At 46.9% G+C, this 23,490-nt stretch overlaps 1 protein-coding gene across 8 annotated transcripts; it reads left to right on the top strand.

The window, feature by feature from the left end:
* The first annotated feature begins 2,997 nt into the window (after positions 1 to 2,997).
* On the top strand, positions 2,998 to 22,760 carry ZNF250 (zinc finger protein 250). 8 transcript variants are annotated; one of them, XM_039254109.1, is made up of 7 exons: positions 3,073 to 3,088; positions 5,589 to 5,773; positions 10,170 to 10,265; positions 10,510 to 10,651; positions 10,849 to 10,962; positions 11,684 to 11,743; positions 21,322 to 22,760. In XM_039254109.1, exons 3-7 carry the CDS (start codon positions 10,224 to 10,226, stop codon positions 22,392 to 22,394), a joined length of 1,431 nt encoding a protein of 476 aa, XP_039110040.1. In that variant the 5' UTR covers positions 3,073 to 3,088; positions 5,589 to 5,773; positions 10,170 to 10,223; the 3' UTR covers positions 22,395 to 22,760. The 8 variants fall into 8 exon arrangements, with proteins under 8 accessions (XP_039110044.1, XP_039110039.1, XP_039110046.1 ...); XM_039254110.1 differs by having other exon boundaries at positions 5,589 to 5,782; XM_039254113.1 differs by lacking the exon at positions 5,589 to 5,773 and having other exon boundaries at positions 2,998 to 3,088; positions 10,525 to 10,651.
* The last annotated feature ends 730 nt before the right edge of the window (positions 22,761 to 23,490 follow it).

Raw genomic sequence — 23,490 nt, 5'->3', positions numbered from 1 at the left:
CACTGACAAAAAGATGTAAAAGGAAATCACACTGAGATGCCATTTCTTCTCAGGTTGGCAAAATTCCAAATATTTGACAAAATACTTGGTTTACAAGGTTGTGAGGACACATCACAGTGGGAATGCAACATGGTGCAACCCTAAAAAAGGTAACTGGGCAACATACAGCAAAAACGAATTACAGATGCCTGCTGACCAAGCAATTTCTAGGAATCTAACCCCAAATTAAAATGGCATAACTATACAAATATCTGCATAAGACTATTCACTGTAGCACTAATTTTAATAGGAAAAGACAGGAAACAACCCACATGTCCAGTAATAACTGACTAGTTGAATACTCTATGGTACATTCACAAAAGAAGGGAGTTACAGCTGCAAAAAGGAATAAGGAATATCCCTAGATACTGCAAATGAGAGGTCTCCAGGTCTCTGGGATACTGTTAAGTGCAAAAGCCAAAGTGCAGAACAGTAGGTACAGGGGGCAGCTGGGTGGATCAGTTGGTTAAGCATCTGACTTCATCTCAGGTCATGATCTTACAGTTCATGAGTTTGAGCCCAGTGTTGGGCTGTCTGCTGTCAGCACAGAGCCTGATTTGGATCTTCTGTCCCCCTGTTTTTCTCCCCCTCTCCCACTTGCAGTTTCTCTCAAAATAAATAAATAAACTTAAAAAAAAAAAAAAAAAAAAAAAAGCTTACCGATAGGGAGAAGAAGGTAACCCGTTGGTGGGGACAGGGAGAGAAGCCTGACTTCTCTGAATGTACTGTTCTGTGGACTTGACTTTGGAGCCATATAAATGTTTTACATAATGATAAAACAAAATTTATATAAAACCTGAAAATTTAGGGCTCAGTCAGTAGAGTATGCACCTCTTGATATCGGAGTTGTGGGTTCAAGCCCCAGGTTGGGTGTAGAGACTGCTTAAAAATAAAATCTAAAAAAAAAAAAAAATATTTTTAAAGACCTGAGGGGTGCCTGGTGGCTCAGTCAGTTAAGCATTTTGATTTTGGCTCAGGTCAAGATCTCACTATTCGTGACATTGAGCCCCATATCGGGTTCTCCGCTCACAGTGCAGAGCCTGCTTGGGATTCTCTCTCTCCCTCTTTCTCTGCCCTTCCCCCAATGGTGCTCTCTCTCAATCTCTCTCTCAAAATGAATAAACATTTTTTTAAAACCTGAAAAACTTAACCCTAAAAAGCATAAGCAACATGAAACCAATGAACCAGTATATAGAGTCTGAACCCCACAGAAACAGATTATTTTCATTTACTTTAAAGTTTTTTATATACTTTTAAGAGAGAGATAGAATACGAGTGGGGGAAAGGCAGAGAGAGAGGGAGACACAGAATTCAAAGCAGGCTCCAGGCTCTGAGCTGTCAGCACAGAGCCCAATGGGAGACTCAAAACCCACGAACTGTTAGATCATGACCTGAGCCAAAGTCGGACACTTAATTAACTGAGCCACCCAGGCGGCTCTTAATTTACTGAAAAGCATGGGATATATCCTAACAACAGAAAACAACTGCAAAAGAATGTTACAATTTTCAATAATCATACTGTTAGTAATATTGGCATTGTTATTCTCACATAATTATATATAAATAATAAAGTAAATCATTGTGTTAAGATAATCAGGATCCAAGACTTTTTTTTTTTAATCTGAGAGATGGAAAATGCACGTGCAAGTTGGGGAGAGGCACAGAGGGAGAGGCAGACTGAATCTTAAACAGACTCCTGCTTAAGGCTGAACCTGACATGGGGCTGGATCTCACCACCCTGGGATCATGACCTGAGCTGAAACCAAGAAGTCCTATGTTCAACGGACTGAGCCACCTAGACACCCCCCAAGATTTTTAATATGAGGGAAAAAGGGATACAAACATAAAACTTAAAAAGTTAATAGCCACCTAGTCCTAAATTTGAAATGTCACTGTAATCTCATGATGTATTTTTACATAAAAAAAATGTTTCCTAGAGTTGATGATAATAAAGGATAATCATTACATTTACAGGTGATAATAGCTTTGTAATTACGTTTTTAGGGGCCCTTACCTTTTAGACAAATATGGGAATAATTATTAAATAAAATGACCTCCTCTATGGCATTGAGGAAGGAAATAACTAGATAGAGAAACAGGTGAAGAGACTGGCTGTTTCAACTGCTTGATGGACACGTGGGGTTCATTACACTACTTTGTCTACCTTTCTGTATCTTTGAAGGTTTCTATAATAAGAGGCTAAAAGGAAAAAGGCAAGAAGAAACGGCGTCCCAGTAGAGGGGCTCTCTGTCCCCCCCTCCTGCTTAATTTCTCTTCCCATCGCTGACTGAAGTCCCGGAGTCATACTCCCAATCCAGGGTCGCCTATCAGAAAAGATGAGATGGCCAGCTCTTCCTCCTGCTTCCCAACTGGTCCTCCAAGAAAGCCCTAACCTTTCTAGTTATTCTAGAACACGCCTAATCATTCTAGTCGTGGCTGTCTCAGCCTTCTCTCCCCGGGGATGCTACAGCACCGTCCACCACCCTCCCGGACGCAGGCTTCACCTTCCCCCCGTGAACAACAGTGCGGGTGGTTGAGGAGGCAGTCACTGTCACACGTGACGACCACCTCTAGGTTCTTGCCGGGTCCCAGGTCACAGCACCGAGGAGGCACGTTCCGAAGTGGCATCCGGCTAGGAGCGGAAAAGGAACCAGTCTGGACACAAGTCCGAAACTCCACTCAAGAAGAACCAGGTTGGCAGTGGGTCCGATGCTCGGAAGGGTCACTAGAAGTTACCGCAGGATCGCCGGAAGTACGGTAACTGCGAGGCCGGAGCGCAGCGTGTCCTCTCTAGGCGCGCCGGAGGTCTCACCTCTCGGTGGCTCGGGAGGAAGCGGTATCACTGTCAGTCAGGAAAATGGCGCCGGCGGGGAAGGCGGGGACGATTGGGAGGTGTCGCGCTCAAGGACTGGTGACCGGGGGCGTGGGCGGGGAATGAGGAGGCGGGGCCCCCAGGGATTGGCGGGTGCGCAGACGAGGCGGGGCGACCCCTTTGTCTGAGTGCGTTGCGGGCGTCCGTCCCTTCGCGCGTGAGGCTGCGGCGTGGAAGGTGAGTTGGCGGTGCGCGTGGGCACTGGCGGGCCGGGCCTCTCTGCCAGCACGCAAGGTGGAGCCAGGTGATCCTCACGGACAGGGCGCTTCCCCGCGGGCACGCTCCGCTTCCGCCCCTCATGCCGGGTTCCTCCTCTTGTGGGCGCGCAGTGGGCTCCTTACCCTCCTCGCAGCCCACTCTGAGCCCCCACTCCCCCGGCCCTTTGCCACACCCCAATCCTCCCTCCGCTCCCCGCACCCAGGCCTCTGCTGACCCCTACCCCTCGGCCCCTGCCACGCCCCAGAGCCCCTCCCCTTAACACACACCACAGTCTCCCTGCGACCCTGTGTCCCGGCCCTCAGTCCTCCGGCCCTGCCACGCCCGGAATCCCCTCCCCCAGGTCCTGAGACGCCTCCCCCTCCCCCCCCGTCCCCGACCCTCCCGGGGCCCCTCCCCCGCGGACGGCGAGCTCTGGCCGGAGGTGGAGGGATTGCCCCGGGGAGGGGGGTCAGCGACCCGCGAGTCCCTGGCTCGCTCAAGGGCTCCCCAAAATACAGAACCAGAGGCTGAGAAGCCCAACCGGACCCCGCAGCGGCCGGAGCGCCTGTGCAGCTCGCAGTAAGCCGTTTCTCCGCCTCCGAGCGGCGTTGGTATCTCGTTGGCTAGAAGTACTTTCCTAATTTTACATCCTTTCCCCATGTTTCTGTTCACGCTCTTTCCCCTATTACCTTATAAGAGCCCGTTTTTAATGAAGGAGACCCAGCTTTTCTAACATGGTTTGCAAATATTTCCCTAGTTTATTATGTGCTTTTTAAGATTTCAATGGAAAGTAACATGCACTTTTAAAAATGTAAACGCTTGAGAAAAATATAAAAACTGGAAGTCCTCGTTGGGAACAGCCTTCCAGTGTGCGCAGAGGCCGCACTGGCTGGTTTCCTTTGTACCCTTTTCTGGATTTTGCGTGTGCTGTTTTCGGTTATGAACCTAAAAGGGAAGCTCGGGGGCATGGGGGTAGCCATGCTCTACCGGTCGATACTTAGATTTTTCACTTGCAAACTGTCTTCGTGGCGGTGCGTTCCGTCGGTTTTGTACACCCGGTGTGTGTAGGGTGGACTTGGACTCGGAGGCGGAGTGAGAGGGAGGTGGGGGCCTTAGGATCACCCTCCACGCATTGTTGTCACATGAATGTTTTAATTTCCGTTCCCCGATGATTGGTGAGGTTGAAACTGTTCGTGTGCCTTTGTATTTCCTTTTTTGTTTTCCTTTGTATTTCTTTTGTGATCTGCCAGCTCATACTCTTTTCCCTTTATGTTGAAAATATTCTTCACAAATTGACATTTGACTCCATTTATGGTCCTTTGTTCTGGGTTTTTTAAAAGATATTTCATGGGGCGCCTGGGTGGTTTAGTCGGTTAAGCGTCCGACTTTCGCTTAGGTCATGATCTCGCGGTTCGTGGGTTCGGGCCCCGCGTCGGGCTCTGTGCTGACTGCCAGATCGGAGCCTGGAGCCTATTTCAGAATCTGTGTCTCCCTCTCTCTGACCCTCCCCTGCTCACGCTGTCTCTCTCTCTCTCCTAGAAATAAATAAAACATTAAAAAAAAAAATTTTAAAGAGATTTCAAGTTTTTAATCATAAAATATTTACTCCGAAGACTTTTGAGCTTTGTTATGTCTTAAAGGACTTTCCCCACACCAAGATAATTTTTAAAATAAACTCTTGTTTTTCTCTGGTACTTGTGCAGTGTTGGATACATCTGGAATTTATTTTGGTGTGGGGTGAGTTGGGAATCCAGCTTCATTTTTTTCCCTCTTTGCTATTTCTAACACTACCTATTGAATAATTCATCTTTCCATTGATTTGGAAAACCAACTTTGTCATGCATTAAATTCTTACATGTCTTTGGGCCCCTTCTGGAATTTGGTGGCTTTGATGTGCATAAGGTATTAATTTTCATCCAGCAAATGTGGGAGTCTCTGCCTGCAGATTTCTGCTTTTGGTATTTTGCTTAGAAAGGCCCTTCCCACCTAAAACAATATAAATATATCTGTATTTGTATTCAAGTTCTTTTTATAAAATGTAACTTAAATTTTTAAATCTTATTCATTTCATTAGCCTGGTGGATTCATTAGACTGAGATGATCTAAGTTTTTTCTGGCCAAATTTGTTTGTTTGTTTTAATCTCTTTGCCATCCTCTACTTTCTGGGAGATTTTGTTGAACTGTATGTAAAGGCGTAATTTTACTTTTCCTAAAGCATTTAACTTATCCTTGCACCATTTATTGAATCATCTTTCCTCAACAATTTGAATTGCCTCCTCTGTTCTCCATTTGTTCATGCAGACTTGGCCCTGCTGTTGTGGAAGCCACTGCTTTTCCCCCAGGCCCACTTGGCTCAAGGCACCTTGGTTTTGTGGATACAGTGGGCAGAATTAACATCACATTTCTAAAGTTTATTTTAAGCTTGTTTCTTTTTGTCATTTGTGAACAGAATTTTTTCTCCTGTATGTTTTCTGACCAGGTGTTGCTGGTGTGTAAGAAAGCTGTTGGTTTGGATGCGGGATCGTTCACTATGGAAGATTGCAGGCGTGTGCTTTGTGTTCCCAAGTGGCTCCGAGCTGCCTTTTTTGAAGATGCTTCCCCCATGGAGGGTGGGGCTCTGTGGAGATGAAGAGGGGCAGGGCCTTCCATCAGAAAAGCCTGTGGGTGAGGATGGTGAGGACAGAGGGAGGAAGATCCTGGGAGCTGTCACCCAGACCAGGCGCTGCCGGTGTTCCCATGCTAGCCTGTCACTGGTGCGAGGTCTTTGGAGCACAGGCTTGCTTGCCCTTTTACATCAAGCCTGTCAGGAATTCCAACAAGGGTGAAAAGTTTCTAAAGCTTAGCTTACAACACAAAATGGTAACAATAAACTTCAAACTCTAAGCTCTTTGCATCTCTGCAGTCCCTTATAGTTCCTGTCCGTTGCTGGCTGCTTGGTCATCATGAGAGATAGACTGTGTTTGGCAAAGCGTCTCTCTGCAGTGTGGCTTCTTTCCCATTAAGCATCCGCTGCTGCTGAGAACATTGATCTGTTCTGGTTTTGTTTGGGTTATTCCCTGAGTAGATTTCCAAAAATGAAATTCCTGCATCTTAAGAATGACTGTGATTGATGGATGGGTGTGCACTGGTGCAGGCACTCCCAGGGCTGTTGCTGTTTGTGCTTGCCCCTTCGTGGGGGTGGCATGGCCTTCCTCACCGTCTGTTAGGAGACTCAGCGATGGTGATTCCAGCTCTGGGGCCATCCGTTCTCCTTTCCTGTCTAAACTGCTATGTTTTTCTCACAGAGCAAAGTATGGAGGTGGACATCAGAATCATGGAGGTCAGGGTTGGGGAGAGGTGGCTCGTTAAAAACCAGTTTGGGTGCCCTGGATGGTTCTGTTTTCCTACCTGACAGTTGTTGGTTTTGAGGTCCACAATGTTTTGCATGTCTTTGCTTGAAATCACAGACTTGTTAAAAATTAGTATCACTTCTTGCGTTTTTTTTGTTCCTTTTTTTTTTTTATTAGAATACACTCATTTTATTTATTTATTTATTTTAATGTTTTATTTATTTCTGAAAGAGAGAGCATGAGCAGAGGAGGGTCAGAGAGAGAGGGAGATACAGAATCTGAAACAGGCTCCAGGCTCTGAGCTGTCAGCACAGAGCCCAACATGGGGCTCGAACCCACGAACTGTGAGATCATGACCCGAGCTGAAGTCGGACGCTTAACCGACTGAGCCACCCAGGCGCCCCAGGATACAGTCATTTTAGTTCCTTTGGGTTGCCGTAGCAAAATACTGTAGACTGGGTAGCCTGTAAAACCCTAGACATTTCTCAAAGTTCTGGAGGCTGAAAGTCCAAGATTAGGATGCCCGCATGGTCAGGGGAAGGCCCTCTTCAGGTGGCAGACTTCTTGCTGTGTCCTCACATGGTAGAAGGAGTGAGGAAGCCCTGGGAGTGTCTCTTCTTATGAGGGCGCTGATCTCATCCTGACTCCAGCTTTATGACCTAAGCATTTCTCCCAAGTCCTCCCCTCCTAACCCCGTCCTACTGGGCATTAGGGTTTCACCATAGGAATGTTGGAAGGACACAAATCTTCGGATCATAGTCAGAAAATGCTGTGTGATAGTATTGACACAGAACTATGTGATATGCTTTTTTTTTTTTTTTTTTTTAATTTGCTAATGTGTGAAGGTCATCCTAGGTAGAGCTCCTTTGTTTTTATTCTTTTCCAGGCCTCCCTCCAGGTAGGAATCTTTTCCTTTGCCCTCTCCACCCACCTCAATGGCCGACTCATGTTGACAGCCTGGTGTTTCTGAGTTAATCTAATTGAATGAGGTAACACTTAGTCCAGCGGCATCTGACTTTGCACCCAGTGGCCCTGAGCACTCTCCCCTCTTGAGGCCTGCAGAGGAGGGATGTGATCTGTTTTACAGGTGAGGACAGGGCACACATACAGCCTTCATGGCCCTGGAGTCATTGTTTCTGAAAGACAAGCATCTTGGACATGCTCTCTGTTCCCACGGTTTCATTTACCTGCTGTCTGTCTAGCACAGCCTAAATCTTTCTCTTAGTGGGTATATGACCTGTGTGTGGAAGGACTGTGGGTTGGCAGTGGCACCGTCCTTGAGCCTGGGTCTGTTCCAAGGGAGTGCCCACTGTCTGATGGCATATCTGGTTCATCTGCATAACTGCCAGGTGGCTTTTCTGAGACAGGGTTAAAGTATGGTGTCATTGCTTTTTTAATTTCATTCACTTACTTGGCAAACATTGGGCTGATGGCTGCTCTGCTGAGGCAGGAAGGGAGAGGGGAGGATGGGACAAAGCAGAGGCCCTTGAGGTAAGGGGTCAGGAAGGGCCTCAATGAGAGGGAGATGTGGCCAAGCACCAGCCAAAGGGCAGGAACTTCCCTGGCAAAGAGGAGGCCCCGGGCGGGGTTCTGAGCAGCCTCATAACAGCGGTGGAGGGGCCAGGAAGTTAGTTGAAGCCAAGGATAGTCACTGTTCACATACATGGGAGGCAGATAAACGAGCCTGCTGCAACAGAGCCAGGTTCTGGGTGCACTGGGAGGGTGGATTTGGAGTGGGTGTGAAAGAACGAGGAGGAAAGAGAGCTTCAGGATCAGGTCTTGGGTACAGGTGCCCAGACTGAGCTGGGGGCAGAAATAGAAGCCTAGTGTTACCTGTTAAGTGTCTGAGATAATCCCCATGAAGATGTTGAGTTGGAAGGAAGGGGATTGCCAGCTCAAATGCATCAAAAAGGAGACCCTAGGCTCTGCCGAACATTCAGGCTTGTAGGATAACCATGGCCAGTGCCAGGTATGTGCAGGATGTGGGGCTGGAAGGAGCACAGACACAGGACACAGGCAAGAGCAGGAGTTGGTCTGGCTTAAGGCCTTATGGCCACATGAGCCACATACCTCCTGGGTCATCTGTACCCACTGGGAAGGCCCTGAATGAGGTTCCTCTGGGTGTTTATTGTTGGATCCCGGCCTAGTTGCAGTGGGGCCATAGTGCAAATGACTACTTCTGCCAGGTTCCCACGGAACCAGAGCTGTGTTATACATGAACATCAAATGCTTACACAGATGAGGATGGCTAAAGGCCGTGGCTGAGGGAACAATGTCCAGGAGACCTAGGAGGACTGAGTTGCAGGAGTGCAAGATGACCAACTGTCACCCTGCCAACAGTGGGCAGGGATCTGACCACATGGAAGTCATAGGGCCACTTTGTGGTGGGGTGTGGGTATGGAGATCACTCATGGAGAGGCACCTGGACAAGGCCATGGGGAGTATGACTGACAGTGAAAGACGGCAGGTCTGTGAGCTGCTCAAGTGGATGTGGGTATTGGATACGCTGCCAAGAGGGCAGGAGGCAGAGCAGGTGGTGGCAGTGGCTTCCCCGTCTTTGTTCTGAGACCTGGTGAGGCAAGACCACCCTGCCTCACACCTGTTTTTTCAAATTCTATTCTTATCTATTCTCCAGCATCTGTTGTTCATATAAGTTCGAGGTAGTTTTACTCCTTTAAAAGGCTCCTCTTGGAATCCTAATTAGAGTTGCATTGACACAAACACACACAGATTTTGGGGGAATGGACATTCTTGGTGGATATGTCTACCATTGTGTCCCAGAGGCAGCTGCAGTTAGGAGTTCAGGGTTGTGTTCCCCAAAGTTTCCATGCAAACTCACACATACATCAGATGTTGTACAAAGAAATCAAACAAACAGATGAGGCACCCTGTTGTTGAGGTACCGGCTGAGCTCCATGCATGAGATGGTTGATCACCATCTTGTACCATTTTTCCTAGAGTGATCTGTCCACTGGACTTCTGTGTTCCTGTTGCAGACCCCCTTTGGCACTCCAAAAGATGTGAACCCCGTTTCCCCATTTGGAGAGCCTTTGGTCCCCCTTTGTCCACCCAGTAATTTGAACATGATAGACACCTCAGCTTAATTATCCTGATAAGTTCCCAGAACCTGCTCACCCCCAGGCCTCCCTGTCAGATGCTCAGACCAGATCCCTGGGTGGCTCTGGGCTTAATCCTCCACAATCAACCATTTGCCCTGCCTCGGTTCCCAGTCCCTGGTGGAGCCACTACCAGGTTGAAGGCCCCAGCCTCACTGGAGCATCAGGGCCACTGGGGCACAGCCAGATGAGACTGAGTCGTCAGTGGGCCCACAGGAGTTATGGGCACGCCAAGCATGCTGGACCTGGGTGAGGCCCCCACAGGAGTGTGGACCTTGAGGAAAGCCATCCATTCCCAGCCTGTCTTCACTGGGGAGTTGTCTGTGGAGGCAGCCTGGCCTGGCACCCACACCAGCCCTGACGAATGCTTCATCCCTGTGTGAATGCTCTGGCCCGGGCCCTTGTGCCTGGACTGGGCCTGAGCAGGTGCCTCAGAGTCCTTGCTAGCTCCCTAGCTGATCATGAGGACCCCAGGGTCTGGAGAGCAAAACTTTGTGGCTGGAGCCTTGGGGTAACAGGTGTCCCCAGGCATCTCAGATGGGATCTTCCTGGGCCCATGAGAGTTCACAGTGGGGGCAAGGGTGGGCCCCTCATGTGCTCCTTCCTCTTTCTCAGCCCCACAGGCTTCTCTGACTTCCATCTTCCTCAGAAACCTCAGGGGATCACACGATGGCAGCAGCCAGGCTCCTGCCACCACCAGCAGGACCCCAGGTGAGCTGCCTGCAGGGCCTTTGCTGCACCCCTGCATTTCCTCACAGCCTTCCCATGCCCAAGGCTCCAGGTGGCAGCCTGAGTGTCACTGTATCTCCTGAACAGTGTGGCCCCTTCCTGAACCCTCCCATCTGCTCGCATGTGTTTCCCCTCCCCCCTGACCCAGGACGTCTCCACTCCCCCCACCCACATTGCTTGTACCCATTCCATCTCAGACATGGAGACTCAATCCAACCTTCAGCAGCCCCTGTCATTGCAGGCCAAGGTGACCTTTGAAGATGTGGCTGTGCTCCTCTCCCAGGAGGAGTGGGACCGCCTGGGCCCTGCTCAGCGTGGCCTCTACCGACACGTGATGATGGAGACCTATGGCAACGTGGTATCACTGGGTATGGCCCCTCAGCAGGCCTCTTCTGTGTGTGTTTGGCCAAGGGTGGGGACCTGGGGTGGGGGCTTTGGGGGTTGCCTCCAGGTGTTCAGCTCTAGAGGGACATCACACCTGTCTGTCTCATGCCTATAGGCCACTCAGGTAGGGTATGGGTGTTCACAGATGTGTTGACAAAAGGCCTTCCCTCCCCATGAGCAGGACTCCCAGGATCGAAGCCCAATGTGATCTGTCAGCTGGAGCGAGGAGAAGAGCCTTGGGTCCTGGATGGGCAAGGGGCTGAGGAGACTAGGGGCCTGGGCGGTGGACATTCAGGTGAGTGAGAGGAGCTGGCCCTTCTTCACTAGGGCTGATCAGCTCCTGGCAGCTGTGCACACTGACAAGTGACAGACACAGGAGTAGGGCCACCTAGGGCCTCTTCAGGCAGAGCAGCCTGCGGTCTTAACTCTGTGAATTAACTTACCTGGAACAACCAGTGAACAGCAATGAAAGGAGTTCCTATTCTTTTTTTTTTTTTTTTTTAATGTTTATTTTTTAGAGAGAGAAAAACAGCATGAGCAGGGGAGGGACAGCGGGAGGGGGAGACACAGTATCCCAGCCCCAGGCTGGCTTCAGGCTCCAAGCTGTCTGTGCAGAGCCCAGTGTGGGGCTTAAACTCACAAGCTGTGAGATCATGACCTTAGCTGAAGTCATTTGCTTAACCGACTGAGCCCCCCAGGTACCCCAGGAGTGCCTATTCTTTTTAAAAAAAAAAAAATTTTTTTTTTTAATTTTTTAAACTTATTTCTGAGAGAGAGAGAAACAGCGTGAGCAGGGGAGGGTCAGAGAGAGAGGGAGACACAGAATTTGAAGCAGTCTCCAGGCTCTGAGCTAGCTGTCAGCACAGAGCCCAATGCAGGGTTCGAACCCACAAACCGTGAGATCATGACCTGAGCTGAAGTCAGACACTTAACCAGCTGAGCCACCCAGGTGCCCCCAGGAGTTCCTGTTCTTGAGAACTGTTTTGTTCTCTCTTAGCTCTCTTTTCCTTTTGCAGACGACTCCAAACGTGACCACATGACAGCTTGTAGGCAAGACAGTTCCCCTTGTCCATGGGGTAGGTATATGTCTCATCTTTTTAAGCCAGTACGATCCCTGAAAGTGTTAATGCTCATGACTCACCAGAATGTAGAGATTCCTGGGGTGCAGAACGTATGTTCTTGTTCACGGCACACTTAGTCTCTACAAAATCACGGGGAGGGGTGTTCTAAATTAAAAATTTGTTTCAGTGGAATTGTTTTTTTTCTTTGTCTTCTCACATGTAAAAAAACATTCTTCCCTAGTCTATACTTGAAAGAGCAGGTGAAGCTGTATTGTTCTGAAAGTGAGGGCTCTGCTCCTCCAACTTTGCTCATGCGTTGCTTTTATGCCACGAATGATTGAGTAACCTTCTGTACAGTTATTTTTTTGTTTATTAAAGTCATCTTGCTCATCTTGTTACTTCGGCATCAGGAAAGAAACTACCTATTTAGGAAGCTTCAAACAATAGAAGACAATTTTCTATTCAGTGCAAGTGGGTAATTATTTCTTTGCCTTACTAGCTTTACTCTATGAAGAAGAGGTTTTTTATTTTTAAGTCAAAAAAAACCCAATTAAACTGTGTGTTTTCCAGTTTAAAAAACATATAGTGTAACTTTTTAAAAATGAGATGTGTAAAAATTTTGTTAAATAGATGACCATAAACCCAGATTTTTTAAATGAAGAACCTATTAATGTTGCCATTTTTCAAAACAGTATATACACTTAATAATTACTCTGAAGAGGGTAAAAAAAGCAGAAATATCGAAAAAGAAACGTTGGCACAAAACTTGAACAAGTTCTGATAGAGGAGGAAAATCAAAGGGCTAATAAATGTGATGACATGCTCAGCCTAATTATTTATCAGGGAAATGGAAAATAAAACTGCCATGATATTCCATGTTAGGCCTTCAGGATCAAAAAAAAAGGAAAGACCTGACATTACCAACTTTGGTTTAGGATATTAAGCAGCTAATGAGGATGTAAATGTGCACATTCGCTTTGGAAACCACTGTGGCATCTAATGAAGTTGAAAATACAGATCTCTGTGTCAAGTGTTCCACTCTTGAATGTATAGTAAGGAATTTTGTGTGCAAACCCCAAGAAACATGTATAAGAATCTTCAAAGAAGCATGTTTCATGATAAAAAAAAAAATCTGGAAATGACCCAAATGTCCATCAGCAGTAGACTAGACAGATAAATAAGCTATTGTATTGTAATAAAACAGAATGTACTTTAGTGAAAGTTATTTAATAACTGCTATAGAACAATATGATGAATCAGGAACACAGTGTTGAGAGGGTAAAGCAAATTGCAGAAGACCAGGTAACACTAAATTCTAGAAATCTCAGAAATATGCCTAATTAAGTATTGGTTACAGATACAAACTTCTGATATAAAACTATTAAAAAATCCAGCCACAACAAGGGCTTCTACTTCAGCCAAGATGGAGTAAACAGAGATGGGAGTTACCTCTCACTTGAAACAACTGAAAAACTGGACAACATCTATGAAACCATGGCTATCAAGATGTTGGACATTATTCTCTCAGTGGAAATCAGTCAGTGAAGGAAAGTAATTCCCAAGAGACAGGAAACAAAGGGGTGATCCCTACAGTTGTCCCATCTCACCACTTGGAGAAGATCCCAGTGCAAGGAGGGGAAACCTGGCAGAGCCCAGTGGTCTCCCAGACTTGAGGACACACAGCCAAGAGTCCAGAGATGTCAGGGAGGCTAGAAGTCCCACGGAGGAGTCTGTTTGACAAAGAATTCTGGACACCTGCAGGAAGACTTCTTGAGTATTAGCACTAGCAAGGAAATTGTCCAAAGCCAGGAAACAGCGGCCTCTTTAGAAGGAGTAGAGGCTGTGGTAGCCAGGATTTAAGATGGTCCTCTCCCCCATTCATGTATTGGTGTTGGAGGCTTTATGGAGGTAATTAAGGTTAAGTGAGGTCATAGGGTCGGGCCTTGATTTGCTATGATTAGTGTCCTTAGAAGAGGAAAAGAGACCGAGCTCTTTCTCGGCACAGTACATGTCCTGCCTGCATAATCCTCAAGACTATGAATATGGGTTTTATTCTTGTGATTATGTTATATTAACCCTTTGCTTTTAAGGAATGGAGAACCCTTTAAATCGGGGTCTGGGGGTCAGACAACCAGGTTCAAAGAGTGGGAAGGATTTGATGCACCATTGCTGCCTTGAAGGTGGAGGGGGCCACATGGCAAGGAATGCAGGTAGCAGTCAGGAGCTGAGAGAAGCATGGGAACAGTCCTCTTAGTCCTGTAGCTGCAGGGGCTGAATTTTGACATAAGAATGAGCTTTGAAGTGTGTTTATTCCCTGAGCCTCCACACAGGTATTCACACTAACACTATTTTTCAGACAACCCATATGCAATTCTAGCTTACGGAACTATGGGCTGGTAAATACAGTGCCCAGTGCTCACACAAGGCTGGGAATACCATCCGTTCCCAACAGCAAGAGTGGGAAACTTGTAACTAGTCGGGGGAAAGAGCCCTAAGCACTATTCTGGTCTGGTCTAACAAAGGTCAAAGGCAAGAACCGTACATGCCTCTTCCAAGTAACTTAACCAAGAATACTTAAGCTCAAGAATATTTCTAGAAATAAAAAATACACAGCATGAAGCAAAGTAAAATTCATATCTGGCATTAATAAAAAATTACCAGACATACAAAGAAAGAAGTAAGAAAATACAACCATAATTAGAAGAAAAAACAGTCTTGTTAAACTGACCAGAAGTGACAACAGCAGTGATAGAATTGGAAAACCAGGAGGGGTCCCTCGGTGGCTCAGTCAGTTAGGCATCTGACTTCAGCTCAGGGCATGATCCCATGGCTAGTGAGTTCAAGGCCCGCATCGGGCTCTGCTGACAGCTCAGAGCCTGGAGCCTGCTTCAGATTCTCTCTCTCTCTCTCTCTCTCTCTCTCTCTCTCTCTCTGTCTCTGTCTCTGCCCCTCCTCTGCACATGGTTTGTCTCTCTCAAAAATAAGTAAACGTTAAAAAAACTTTTAAAGAATTGGAAGACCAGGATATTAAAACAAAAATTTATTCCATATGTTCAAGGACTAGGGGGAATTTTGAGCATATTAATTAGAGGCATGGAAGATACATGAAAGGCCCATTTCCAATCTCTAGAGATGAAAACAACAATGCAAGAGATAAAGAGTTCACTGGGTAAAATAGTGGCAGATTAGATATTGCATATGAAAGGATTAGTGACAACAAAATCCTAGAAACTACTGAAAAGGAAAAGGAAGGGGAAAAAAGACTACAGGACATTAGAACTATGGATAATCTTAAAGAGGCCGATATATATAACTGAAGCCAGCAAAGCAGGAGTGAGAGGGTCAGAAAAAATATTCTAAGAAATGATGTTTGAAATTTTTCCCAATGTGACGAAAACTATAAACTCACAGATCTAAGAAACTTAGTGAGCCCCTTACTTAATAAACTTGAATACAATCACACTAAGCTATATCATAATCAAAAGAAGTATTAAAACTAAGAAGCAGACAAAGGAGATAAAATAGAATCATGAGAAGTAACTTAATTTTTTTTTAATGTTTATTTATTTTTGAGAGAGCATGAGTAGGGGAGGGTCAGAGAGAGAGGGAGATACAGAATCCGAAGCAGTCTCCAAGCCCGACACGGGGCTCAAACCCACGAACCGTGAAATCATGACCTGAGCCGAAGTTGGATGCTTAACCCACTGAGCCACCCAGGTGCCCTACAAGTAACTTAATTTTTTTAAAAAAGAGAAGAGGAAGAGGCAACAAAGAACAGAGATGGTTAGTGGCTACTCTAGGGTTGACCTATGTATCTCTAACCACGGTGTGCCTGCAAACAGTGCTAACGCCATTTCACATGTGTTCAAAGACTGTTAGAGAAGCATGATTGTTCATTGGTCCATTCAGGCTGCCATAAACTTGCCATGCCATGGGCTGAGTGACTTAAACATGAAAAATTTCGTTCTCACAGGTCCCAAGGCTGGAGGTCCAAGACAAAAGTGAGAGTTTGGTGCGGGTTCTATTCCTGGCTTGCAGATGGCCTCTGTGTGCCTATGGGGGAAAGTGAGTAAGCTCACTGAGGTCTCTTAGAAGGCACTACTGTGATCGTGGAGGCCACACCCTCATGACCTCATCTAACCCTAATTACCTCCCAAAGTCCCCACCACCAAATACATATGAGTTTGCAGGGAGGGACACAAACATTTGCTTCATTACAGCATCCTTGTTCTTCTGTCCCAGATTCTATGACAGTGTTGTCATAAGGTCTACTCTTGAATATGCTATAAAGGAACGGTGCATAACTATTTTCAGGTTTATTTAAGTAGTCTCTACACCCAACATGGGGCTTGAACTCATGACCCTGAGATTAAGAGTCCCATGCTCCTCCAACCGAGCCAGCCAGGTGCTCTAGTGAAGAACCATTTTTGCTTTGGACAGCTCTCTTAGAGTGATTAAAAAAACCTTTTTTTTTTTTTTTTTTTTTTTTTTTTTTTTTTATTTCTAGGAGAGAGATAGAGACAGCGTGAGCAGGGGAGGGTCAGAGAGAGAGGGAGTCACAGACCGAAACAGGCTCCAGGCTCTGAGCTGGCAGTCAGCACAGCCCGACGTGGGGCTCGAACCCACGAACCGCGAGATCATGACCCAAGCGAAAGTCGGACGCTTAACCGACTAAGCCACCCAGGCGCCCCAAAAAAACCTTTTTACATAGTCTTATATTTACCTTCATTTTAACCATTTCCAAAAGTTCATTTTCTTGTATAAATCCCACTGTTTGTAAACTATATTTCTGCAGCCTAAAGAATTCCCTTTAACATTAGTTTGGATTTGATTGTTGGGTGTTCTCTCCACTGGTGTTTGTAAATTGACTTATTTTTTCTTTTTCTGCACTTTAAGGGTGTCAGTTCATTGTATTCTGACTTGTTTCTGATGAGTCTGCAATCTGTTATGTGTTTTTCCTCTACCTCTAAGATTTTATTTTCTCTTTGGTTTTTGGCAGTTTGAATACGATTTATCTAGTCGGGTTTTTTCCTTTTTTTTTTTTTTTTAAATGCTTATTTTTGAGAGAGAGAGGGCATAAGCAGGGGACGGGCAGAGAGAGAGGGAAACACAGAATCCCAAGCAGGCTACAGGCTCTGAGTTATCAGCACAGAGCCCGATGTGGGGCTTGAACTCATGGACCTGTGAGATCATGACCTGAACCTAAATCGGATGCTCACCTGGGACACTTCTTAGGTGCCCCTCTAGTTGGTATTTTGAAAACATGTTTGTGGGGCTCCTGTGTGGCAGTTTGTTGAGCATTCCACTCATCATTTCAGCTCAGGTCATGATCCCACGGTTATGGAATTGAGCCCCACGTCAGCATGGAGCCTGCTTAAGACTCTTTTTTCTCTCTTTCCCCCTCCTCCTGTTCCTCACCCACACTCACACACACACTCTCTCAAATATTACAGCAAAACATGTATGACTCTAATATCTATGTTTTGATGTCTTCCATTTTTAGAAAAATCTCAGCCATTATCTTTTCAGATATTTTTACTTCCCAGTTCTCTTTCTCTTCTGCAATTCCAACTACATGCAGTTAGGCCATTTGATATTGATCCATATCAGATTTATTTTTGTTTCATACATTTTTGCCTTTGTGTTTCTTTTTGGGTAATTTTTGTTGACCTATTTTCAAGTTCACTGGTATTTTCCTCAGTTGGGTTGAGTCTGCGATGAGCCTCTCAGAGCCATTCTTATGTTGCTATATTTTCTACATCGAGCATTTCAGTCACAGAATCTATCTGCTGAGGTTCCCCGTCTGATCATTCATATTGTTCAACATACGGGTTATCTCTAATTCTGATTCTGTGAGTCACTTAGTCTCTTGACTGTGTGTGCATGTACACATAGTCTTTCCTTTCTCTTGGGTGTCTTATAATTTTTTATTGAATGTCAGCTATCATTAAATAAAACAGTAGAGGGGCGCCTGGGTGGCTTAGTCGGTTAAGCGTCCGACTTTCGCTTAGGTCATGATCTCGCGGTTCGTGGGTTCGAGCCCCGCGTCGGGCTCTGTGCTGACTGCCAGCTCAGAGCTTGGAGCCTATTTCAGAGTCTGTATCTCCCTCTCTCTCTGACTCTCCCCTGCTCACGCTGTCTCTCTCTCTCTCCTAGAAATAAATAAAAATATTTAAAAAAAAAATGTTTAAATAAAACAGTAGAAATAGAGGTAAGTAGTATATCTGTCTGGGAACGTAGCCCCTCCTAGTAGGTGGTTAGCGTGCAAGCCCGAATCAGGAGTTTGGCTGGGTTCTGTTCCCATAGTTGCCTTCAGTGCACCACTGGATTCATATTCCTCTGGCACCTCTTAGTGCACAGGGTGGGGACTTTCAGGCTTCCAGGTGTGCCTGCAAGAGCAGCTTTTCCTTTGTGCTCTGGCCACCAGCACCCCCCACCCCCAGCAGTAGTCTTCTGTTGCTTGTTGTTACTCAGTGCTTGCTGGCCTTTTAGGCAGGGGAGAAAGAAATGACAGAGTGCTCCACTGTCCTGATCCATCCCCAGTTTCAGGCAGGTCTTGCATTCTTGGTTCGCAGCCCTTCCACTAGTCGAAATAGACTTCTCGCTGTCTGGGCTCGTGATCATTTTCCTGCCTCTCCCTCAGAAGTAGAGGGTAGTTTTCTTTTCCCTTCCTAGCCATTGTGATTTTTACCTGCCCTAGAATGAGAAGTTTACTTTCCTTTGCCCAGTGACTTGCAGCTCTTGTTCTGTAGAGAAGGGTCAGGTGGGTGCTTGTGCTCTCCTCTTGCAGTCCTGAGCCACCAAAGGAGGCTTCCTCTGGACCTGTCCCTAGGGGGAAAGACCATAGACATGAGCCCTGTGTCGATGTGAAGAAGTCCGAGTGCTGCTGAATCTTGGGGTGGGTGTGGAGAGCAGGTTAATCAAGCCTGGAGTGGGACCCCCACCTCTACAAGGCCTCACACAGGAGTCTCCCAACTTCCCACTCCTGCCTCTTCTCATGTTGACCCTCTGTGGAGGGCTTGCTTCAGTCTGCCTGCTGCCAACTTTTTTTTTTTTTTTTTTTTTTTTTTTTTTTTTAGGAGAGAGAGAGAGACAGCATGAGCAGGGGAGGGTCAGAGAGAGAGGGAGTCACAGACTGAAACAGGCTCCAGGCTCTGAGCTAGCTGTCAGCACAGAGCCCGACGCAGGGCTCGAACCCACGAACCGCGAGATCATGACCTAAGCGAAAGTCGGACGCTTAACCGATTAAGCCACCCAGGCGCCCCTTCCTGCTGCCAACTTCTACAAGTATTAGCATTTGATGTGTCTTTGTCCCTCCTAGGTAACCATTCCTTGTCAGTCAAAAGGCAACATAGATCAAAACAAGCATCTTTTATTTACTTTGTTTGTTTTGAGAGAGAGGCAGCATGAGCAAGGAAGGGGCAGAGGAAGAGGGAGACGGAATCTTAAGCAGGCTCCATGCCCAGTGCAGAGCCTGACATGGGGCTTGATCTCATGACCATGAGATAGTGACCTGAGCCAAAATCAAGAGTTCAACCCTTAACCAACTGAGCCACCCAGGTGCCGCAAGCATATTTAACTTATTGACCAACTTGGCCCAAATCTTTTTCTAAATATCAGTCAGAAGTCATCTTAGAAGATCCCTTGGCTTTGTGTAGGGACCACTCGGCTTGGGGTGCCAGGTGACCCGCTGTATAGCATATGTCTTTCCAGACCAAGTTATGAACTAATTAAAAAGTGAAGCTCAGGGGTGCCTGGGTGGCTCAGTTGAGCGTCCGGTTTCAGCTCAGGTCTTGATCTCACGGTTCATGGGTTTGAGCCCCATGTCAGGCTCTGTGCTGACAGCTCAGAGCCTGGAACCTGTTTCAGATTCTGTGTCACCCTCTCTCTCTACCCCTCCCCCACTCATGCTCTGTCTCTAAATAAACTATAAAAAAAAGATTTTTTAAAAAAGTGAAGTTCATATCTCAATAATGCTGTTACCAGCAAGGTGGGGGGCTCATTGGACTTGAAAATATCCTTATTACAGACAGCACATAATTGGAAAATGACTGGTTGCTTGTCCACATCATTTCTGATAAAGAACCCCAAATGCAACATACCTGTCACCAGATTGAGGTAGGGAAAGACTTCAACAGGTTTCTGTCTTGAGACTGCCTCTGTTAAGTCTTTGAACATGAAGGAACAGAGCAGAATGTGGTTCCCTAAGCTGAAAATACCCAGTTCTTACCCACATGAACCAGTGAAAAAGTTATTCCACCTCCCCTGGAGAGAAGGGAGAGCAAAGAAGCAGTTCATATGCATGCTTGGATGCTGTCCTCGCTCAGGATCTGTGGGTGTGGCTGGGTTAGTGTTTGTGAAATTCCCCTCAAGGCTGCTGGCCGCCCAGTACCTGTCCTAGACCTTGAGTACACCTTTGGGAGAGTGAAAATTCCCTCAGATCTTCCTCTGCCCAGAGGGATTCTCACTCTGAAACTCCACTCGAGTGCAACACAGATTTTAATGCTGTTTCTGGCAAAGGCCTTTGGGAAGCTGGAGATGGCAGCATGGGGCCAGGAGCTGGCCATCTAAGCTGCAGCACTGAAATTGGATTGAGCACTTGAGAGTTCATAAGGAGGCCTGGCTGCTCATGCAGAGTTACCTCTTGCTTCTGGCCCTGATATGGGCCTGACACCCTGTAGAGTGTCCTTGGTGACGATCACTCCATGAGCACGGCCCATCCTCCCACAACATCCCAGTACACCTCCGAGAAGTTTTGTCTTCAAGTGGCATCTTGTCATCTCAATGGCTTGGTTTCCAAGATTTAAGATGCTTGTTCTCGGGCACCTGGCTGGCTCAGTAGAGCATGCAGCCCTTGATCTTGGGGTAGTGAGTTCAAGCCCCACATTGGGCATAGAGCTTGTGAAAGAAAAGAAAAAATTATCAGTACATCCTGTTCTCCCACATTCACACAGCCTGTAGAGCCCCTAACTTGATACTAAAAATCTCGTGCAGTGCTCACTGCTGCCTTACAGGACTCCTCTCCAGACTAGACGTGCCAAGACTCCCATCACGTTTCTGTCTCATCTCGCCTCGCAGTGCGTTCTCCACAAAGAGGAGGCCACAATTCGCCATGTACAAGTCTTAAGGTCCTGTGTTGGACATGCACACGAGAGTTAACACATCTGCCAGCCTGATACTAGGCTTTGCTATTCCTGTGTTGCTGTCAGCCCCACAAGGTTTCCTGCAGTTACAGGTGGGGTCCCACATTTATTCCTGCTACAAATGGTCCCTGGAAGCTCTGTACGCAAGGACTCCAGGGAGGGTGGGACTCAAGTGGTAATGGACTGCAACCCTGCTGTGTGCCATGTGTACGCTTTGCGCAGGGGGATGGCTCAAGACCACAGGTCACACCTGCCCCTTAAACTGCCCTGTCCGCACATTTCTAGGTATCAGGCACAGTTGTGGTTTTTCTGCTCTGCAGCATGCAGCCATGTGCATTCAGGGGCCACTGCCCTGACGGCCGCCTCTCGTCAGCCAAACACTCCTCCAGGCTGCACTTGCTCTGCTGTTTTGAATAGGTTAACATTTTTACTTTGAATTTGTTGTTTCAGAATATGAAAACAAGGGAGAAAACCAAAATAGAGATGTGAGTCGGAAGCCATTTATTTCAGAGGAAATACCAGTGATTCTGGAGAAAGCACCCACAGGATGGTCTGATCAAAGAAGTTACGAACCTGAGCAGAGTTTCTGTGTGAGTCCCAGCCCCAGTGGCCCACCTGAAGCTCAGGTCTCAAGCCAGAGTGTGCCTCTCTCGCAGAATCAGGCTGTTCCTAGTGGGGAGAGGCCCTACAAGTGCACGGAGTGTGGGAAATGCTTCGGTCGGAGCTCCCATCTCCTCCAGCATCAGAGAACACACACCGGAGAGAAGCCCTATGTGTGCGGTGTGTGCGGGAAGGCCTTCAGCCAGAGCTCTGTCCTCAGTAAACATAGGAGAATCCACACCGGCGAGAAGCCCTACGAGTGTAATGAATGTGGAAAGGCCTTTCGAGTGAGCTCGGATCTTGCTCAGCACCACAAGATACACACGGGTGAGAAGCCGCATGAGTGTCTTGAGTGTCGGAAGTCATTCACTCAGCTCTCGCATCTTATTCAACACCAGAGGATCCACACAGGAGAGAGGCCCTATGTGTGCCCGCTCTGCGGGAAGGCATTCAACCACAGCACCGTCCTGCGCAGCCACCAGCGGGTGCACACCGGGGAGAAGCCGCACGAGTGTGCACAGTGCGGCCGCGCCTTCAGTGTCAAGAGGACTCTCCTCCAGCACCAGCGGGTGCACACCGGGGAGAAGCCCTACGTGTGCGGTGAGTGCGGACACGCCTTCAGCGCCCGGAGGTCCCTGGTCCAGCACGAGAGAATCCACACCGGCGAGAGGCCCTTCCGCTGCGCGCAGTGCGGCAAGGCCTTCAGCCTAAAAGCGACACTGATCGTGCACCTGCGGACCCACACCGGGGAGCGGCCCTACGAGTGCAGCCGCTGCGGCAAGGCCTTCAGCCAGTACTCCGTGCTCATCCAGCACCAGAGGATCCACACGGGCGAGAGGCCCTACGAGTGCGGGGAGTGCGGGCGCGCCTTCAACCAGCACGGGCACCTGATCCAGCACCAGAAGGTGCACAGGAAGCTGTGACCCCCGCTGCCCCTGGAGAAGCGACCCACACCCCACACACACACCACGAGCGCCGGGAGAAGGTTTCGGTAGCTCTGCGGGATGCCATTCTCTGGTAATTTCGTGTCACAAGGAATTCCAAAAGGAAGCACTGAGCGTGTTTCTGTGGAAGGACGTCAGAGCATGCCTGTTTTGTTCTTCTCCACATCTTGAAATTACATTGAAGAGTAAATCACACAGCTATAGTAAATTTTGGTAAAGACGTTCATAATTCTTTAATATTAGAAAGCTTATTGGAAGTAAGAAACTGAAGGAAGTGAAGACATAAGGATTATTGTCACAATAAAACTTCTTACATTCTAAATAAAGATTTTTCTTGGAATATTACATGCCTTTCCTAAAAACAATATTCTAATTATTCCCCCTAAAATTGGAGTTATGTGCAGTATTCTATTAAAACACTAAAGTATTGTGTGGATAAAATGATATAAAAAAAATCACACTCATGTGATATGGCTAGAAATCCTAAGTGTGTGGAACCACTTGTTTTGTATGAAAAAAGGAAAAAGTCTAAATATTAATTAGTGAGAAAACACTTCATCTGGTATTTGAACTTTATTCAAGATCAGAAGGGATGTTCTGACTTTTTAGTGAAAACTCAACTCAAAAGTTGATGTTTGCCTCAAAAACCATGCTTACGACTTACAGACCTTGTGCTCCGGAACTCAGGGGATGTCTTGGGTCTCTGGAGCCCATGTGGGTAGGAAGGGAGCTTTGCACTCAGAGGCCAGACCTCATAGCTGCTACACCAACTGGGTGCCTCTTTACACATTGTGGTGTTTCCCAAAAAAATGTTACTCAACAGACAGCTCTTTGATACATATTTTTAAACCTAAAATTCTCAAATTCAGATAGTTTTTATGATCTGAAATTTTCATTCCTATGTTTGAGGTTTTTATTTTTTCACATTCCAAGAAGAGTGTGGTATCCATTATCATATACTGTAATGAATCTAGCTTATTTATAATTTTTAAGTTTTTTCTCTCTCTCTTGAACACAAGCTTCTCAGGAGAAATGAAGGACTAGAGTGCTGACGCTTGATTGCACAGCAATACAC

Source organism: Hyaena hyaena, unplaced genomic scaffold (genome assembly GCF_003009895.1).
Source record: "Hyaena hyaena isolate Hyena2069 unplaced genomic scaffold, ASM300989v1 scaffold_474, whole genome shotgun sequence".
In the NCBI taxonomy this organism is placed as follows: Eukaryota; Metazoa; Chordata; class Mammalia; order Carnivora; family Hyaenidae; genus Hyaena; species Hyaena hyaena.
Note: the sequence above shows the minus strand (reverse complement) of the source record. Positions and strands in the feature narration are given on the sequence as shown.

What these genes read in the sequence shown, in the direction of transcription:
- ZNF250 (XM_039254108.1), top strand. Translation starts at nt 10,224, where the DNA reads ATGGCAGCAGCCAGGCTCCTGCCACCACCAGCAGGACCCCAG. An exon ending in CACCACCAGCAGGACCCCAG is followed by an intron (nt 10,266 to 10,509) that starts GTGAGCTGCCTG and finishes AACCTTCAGCAG; the next exon opens with CCCCTGTCATTGCAGGCCAA. An exon ending in TGGCAACGTGGTATCACTGG is followed by an intron (nt 10,652 to 10,848) that starts GTATGGCCCCTC and finishes CCCCATGAGCAG; the next exon opens with GACTCCCAGGATCGAAGCCC.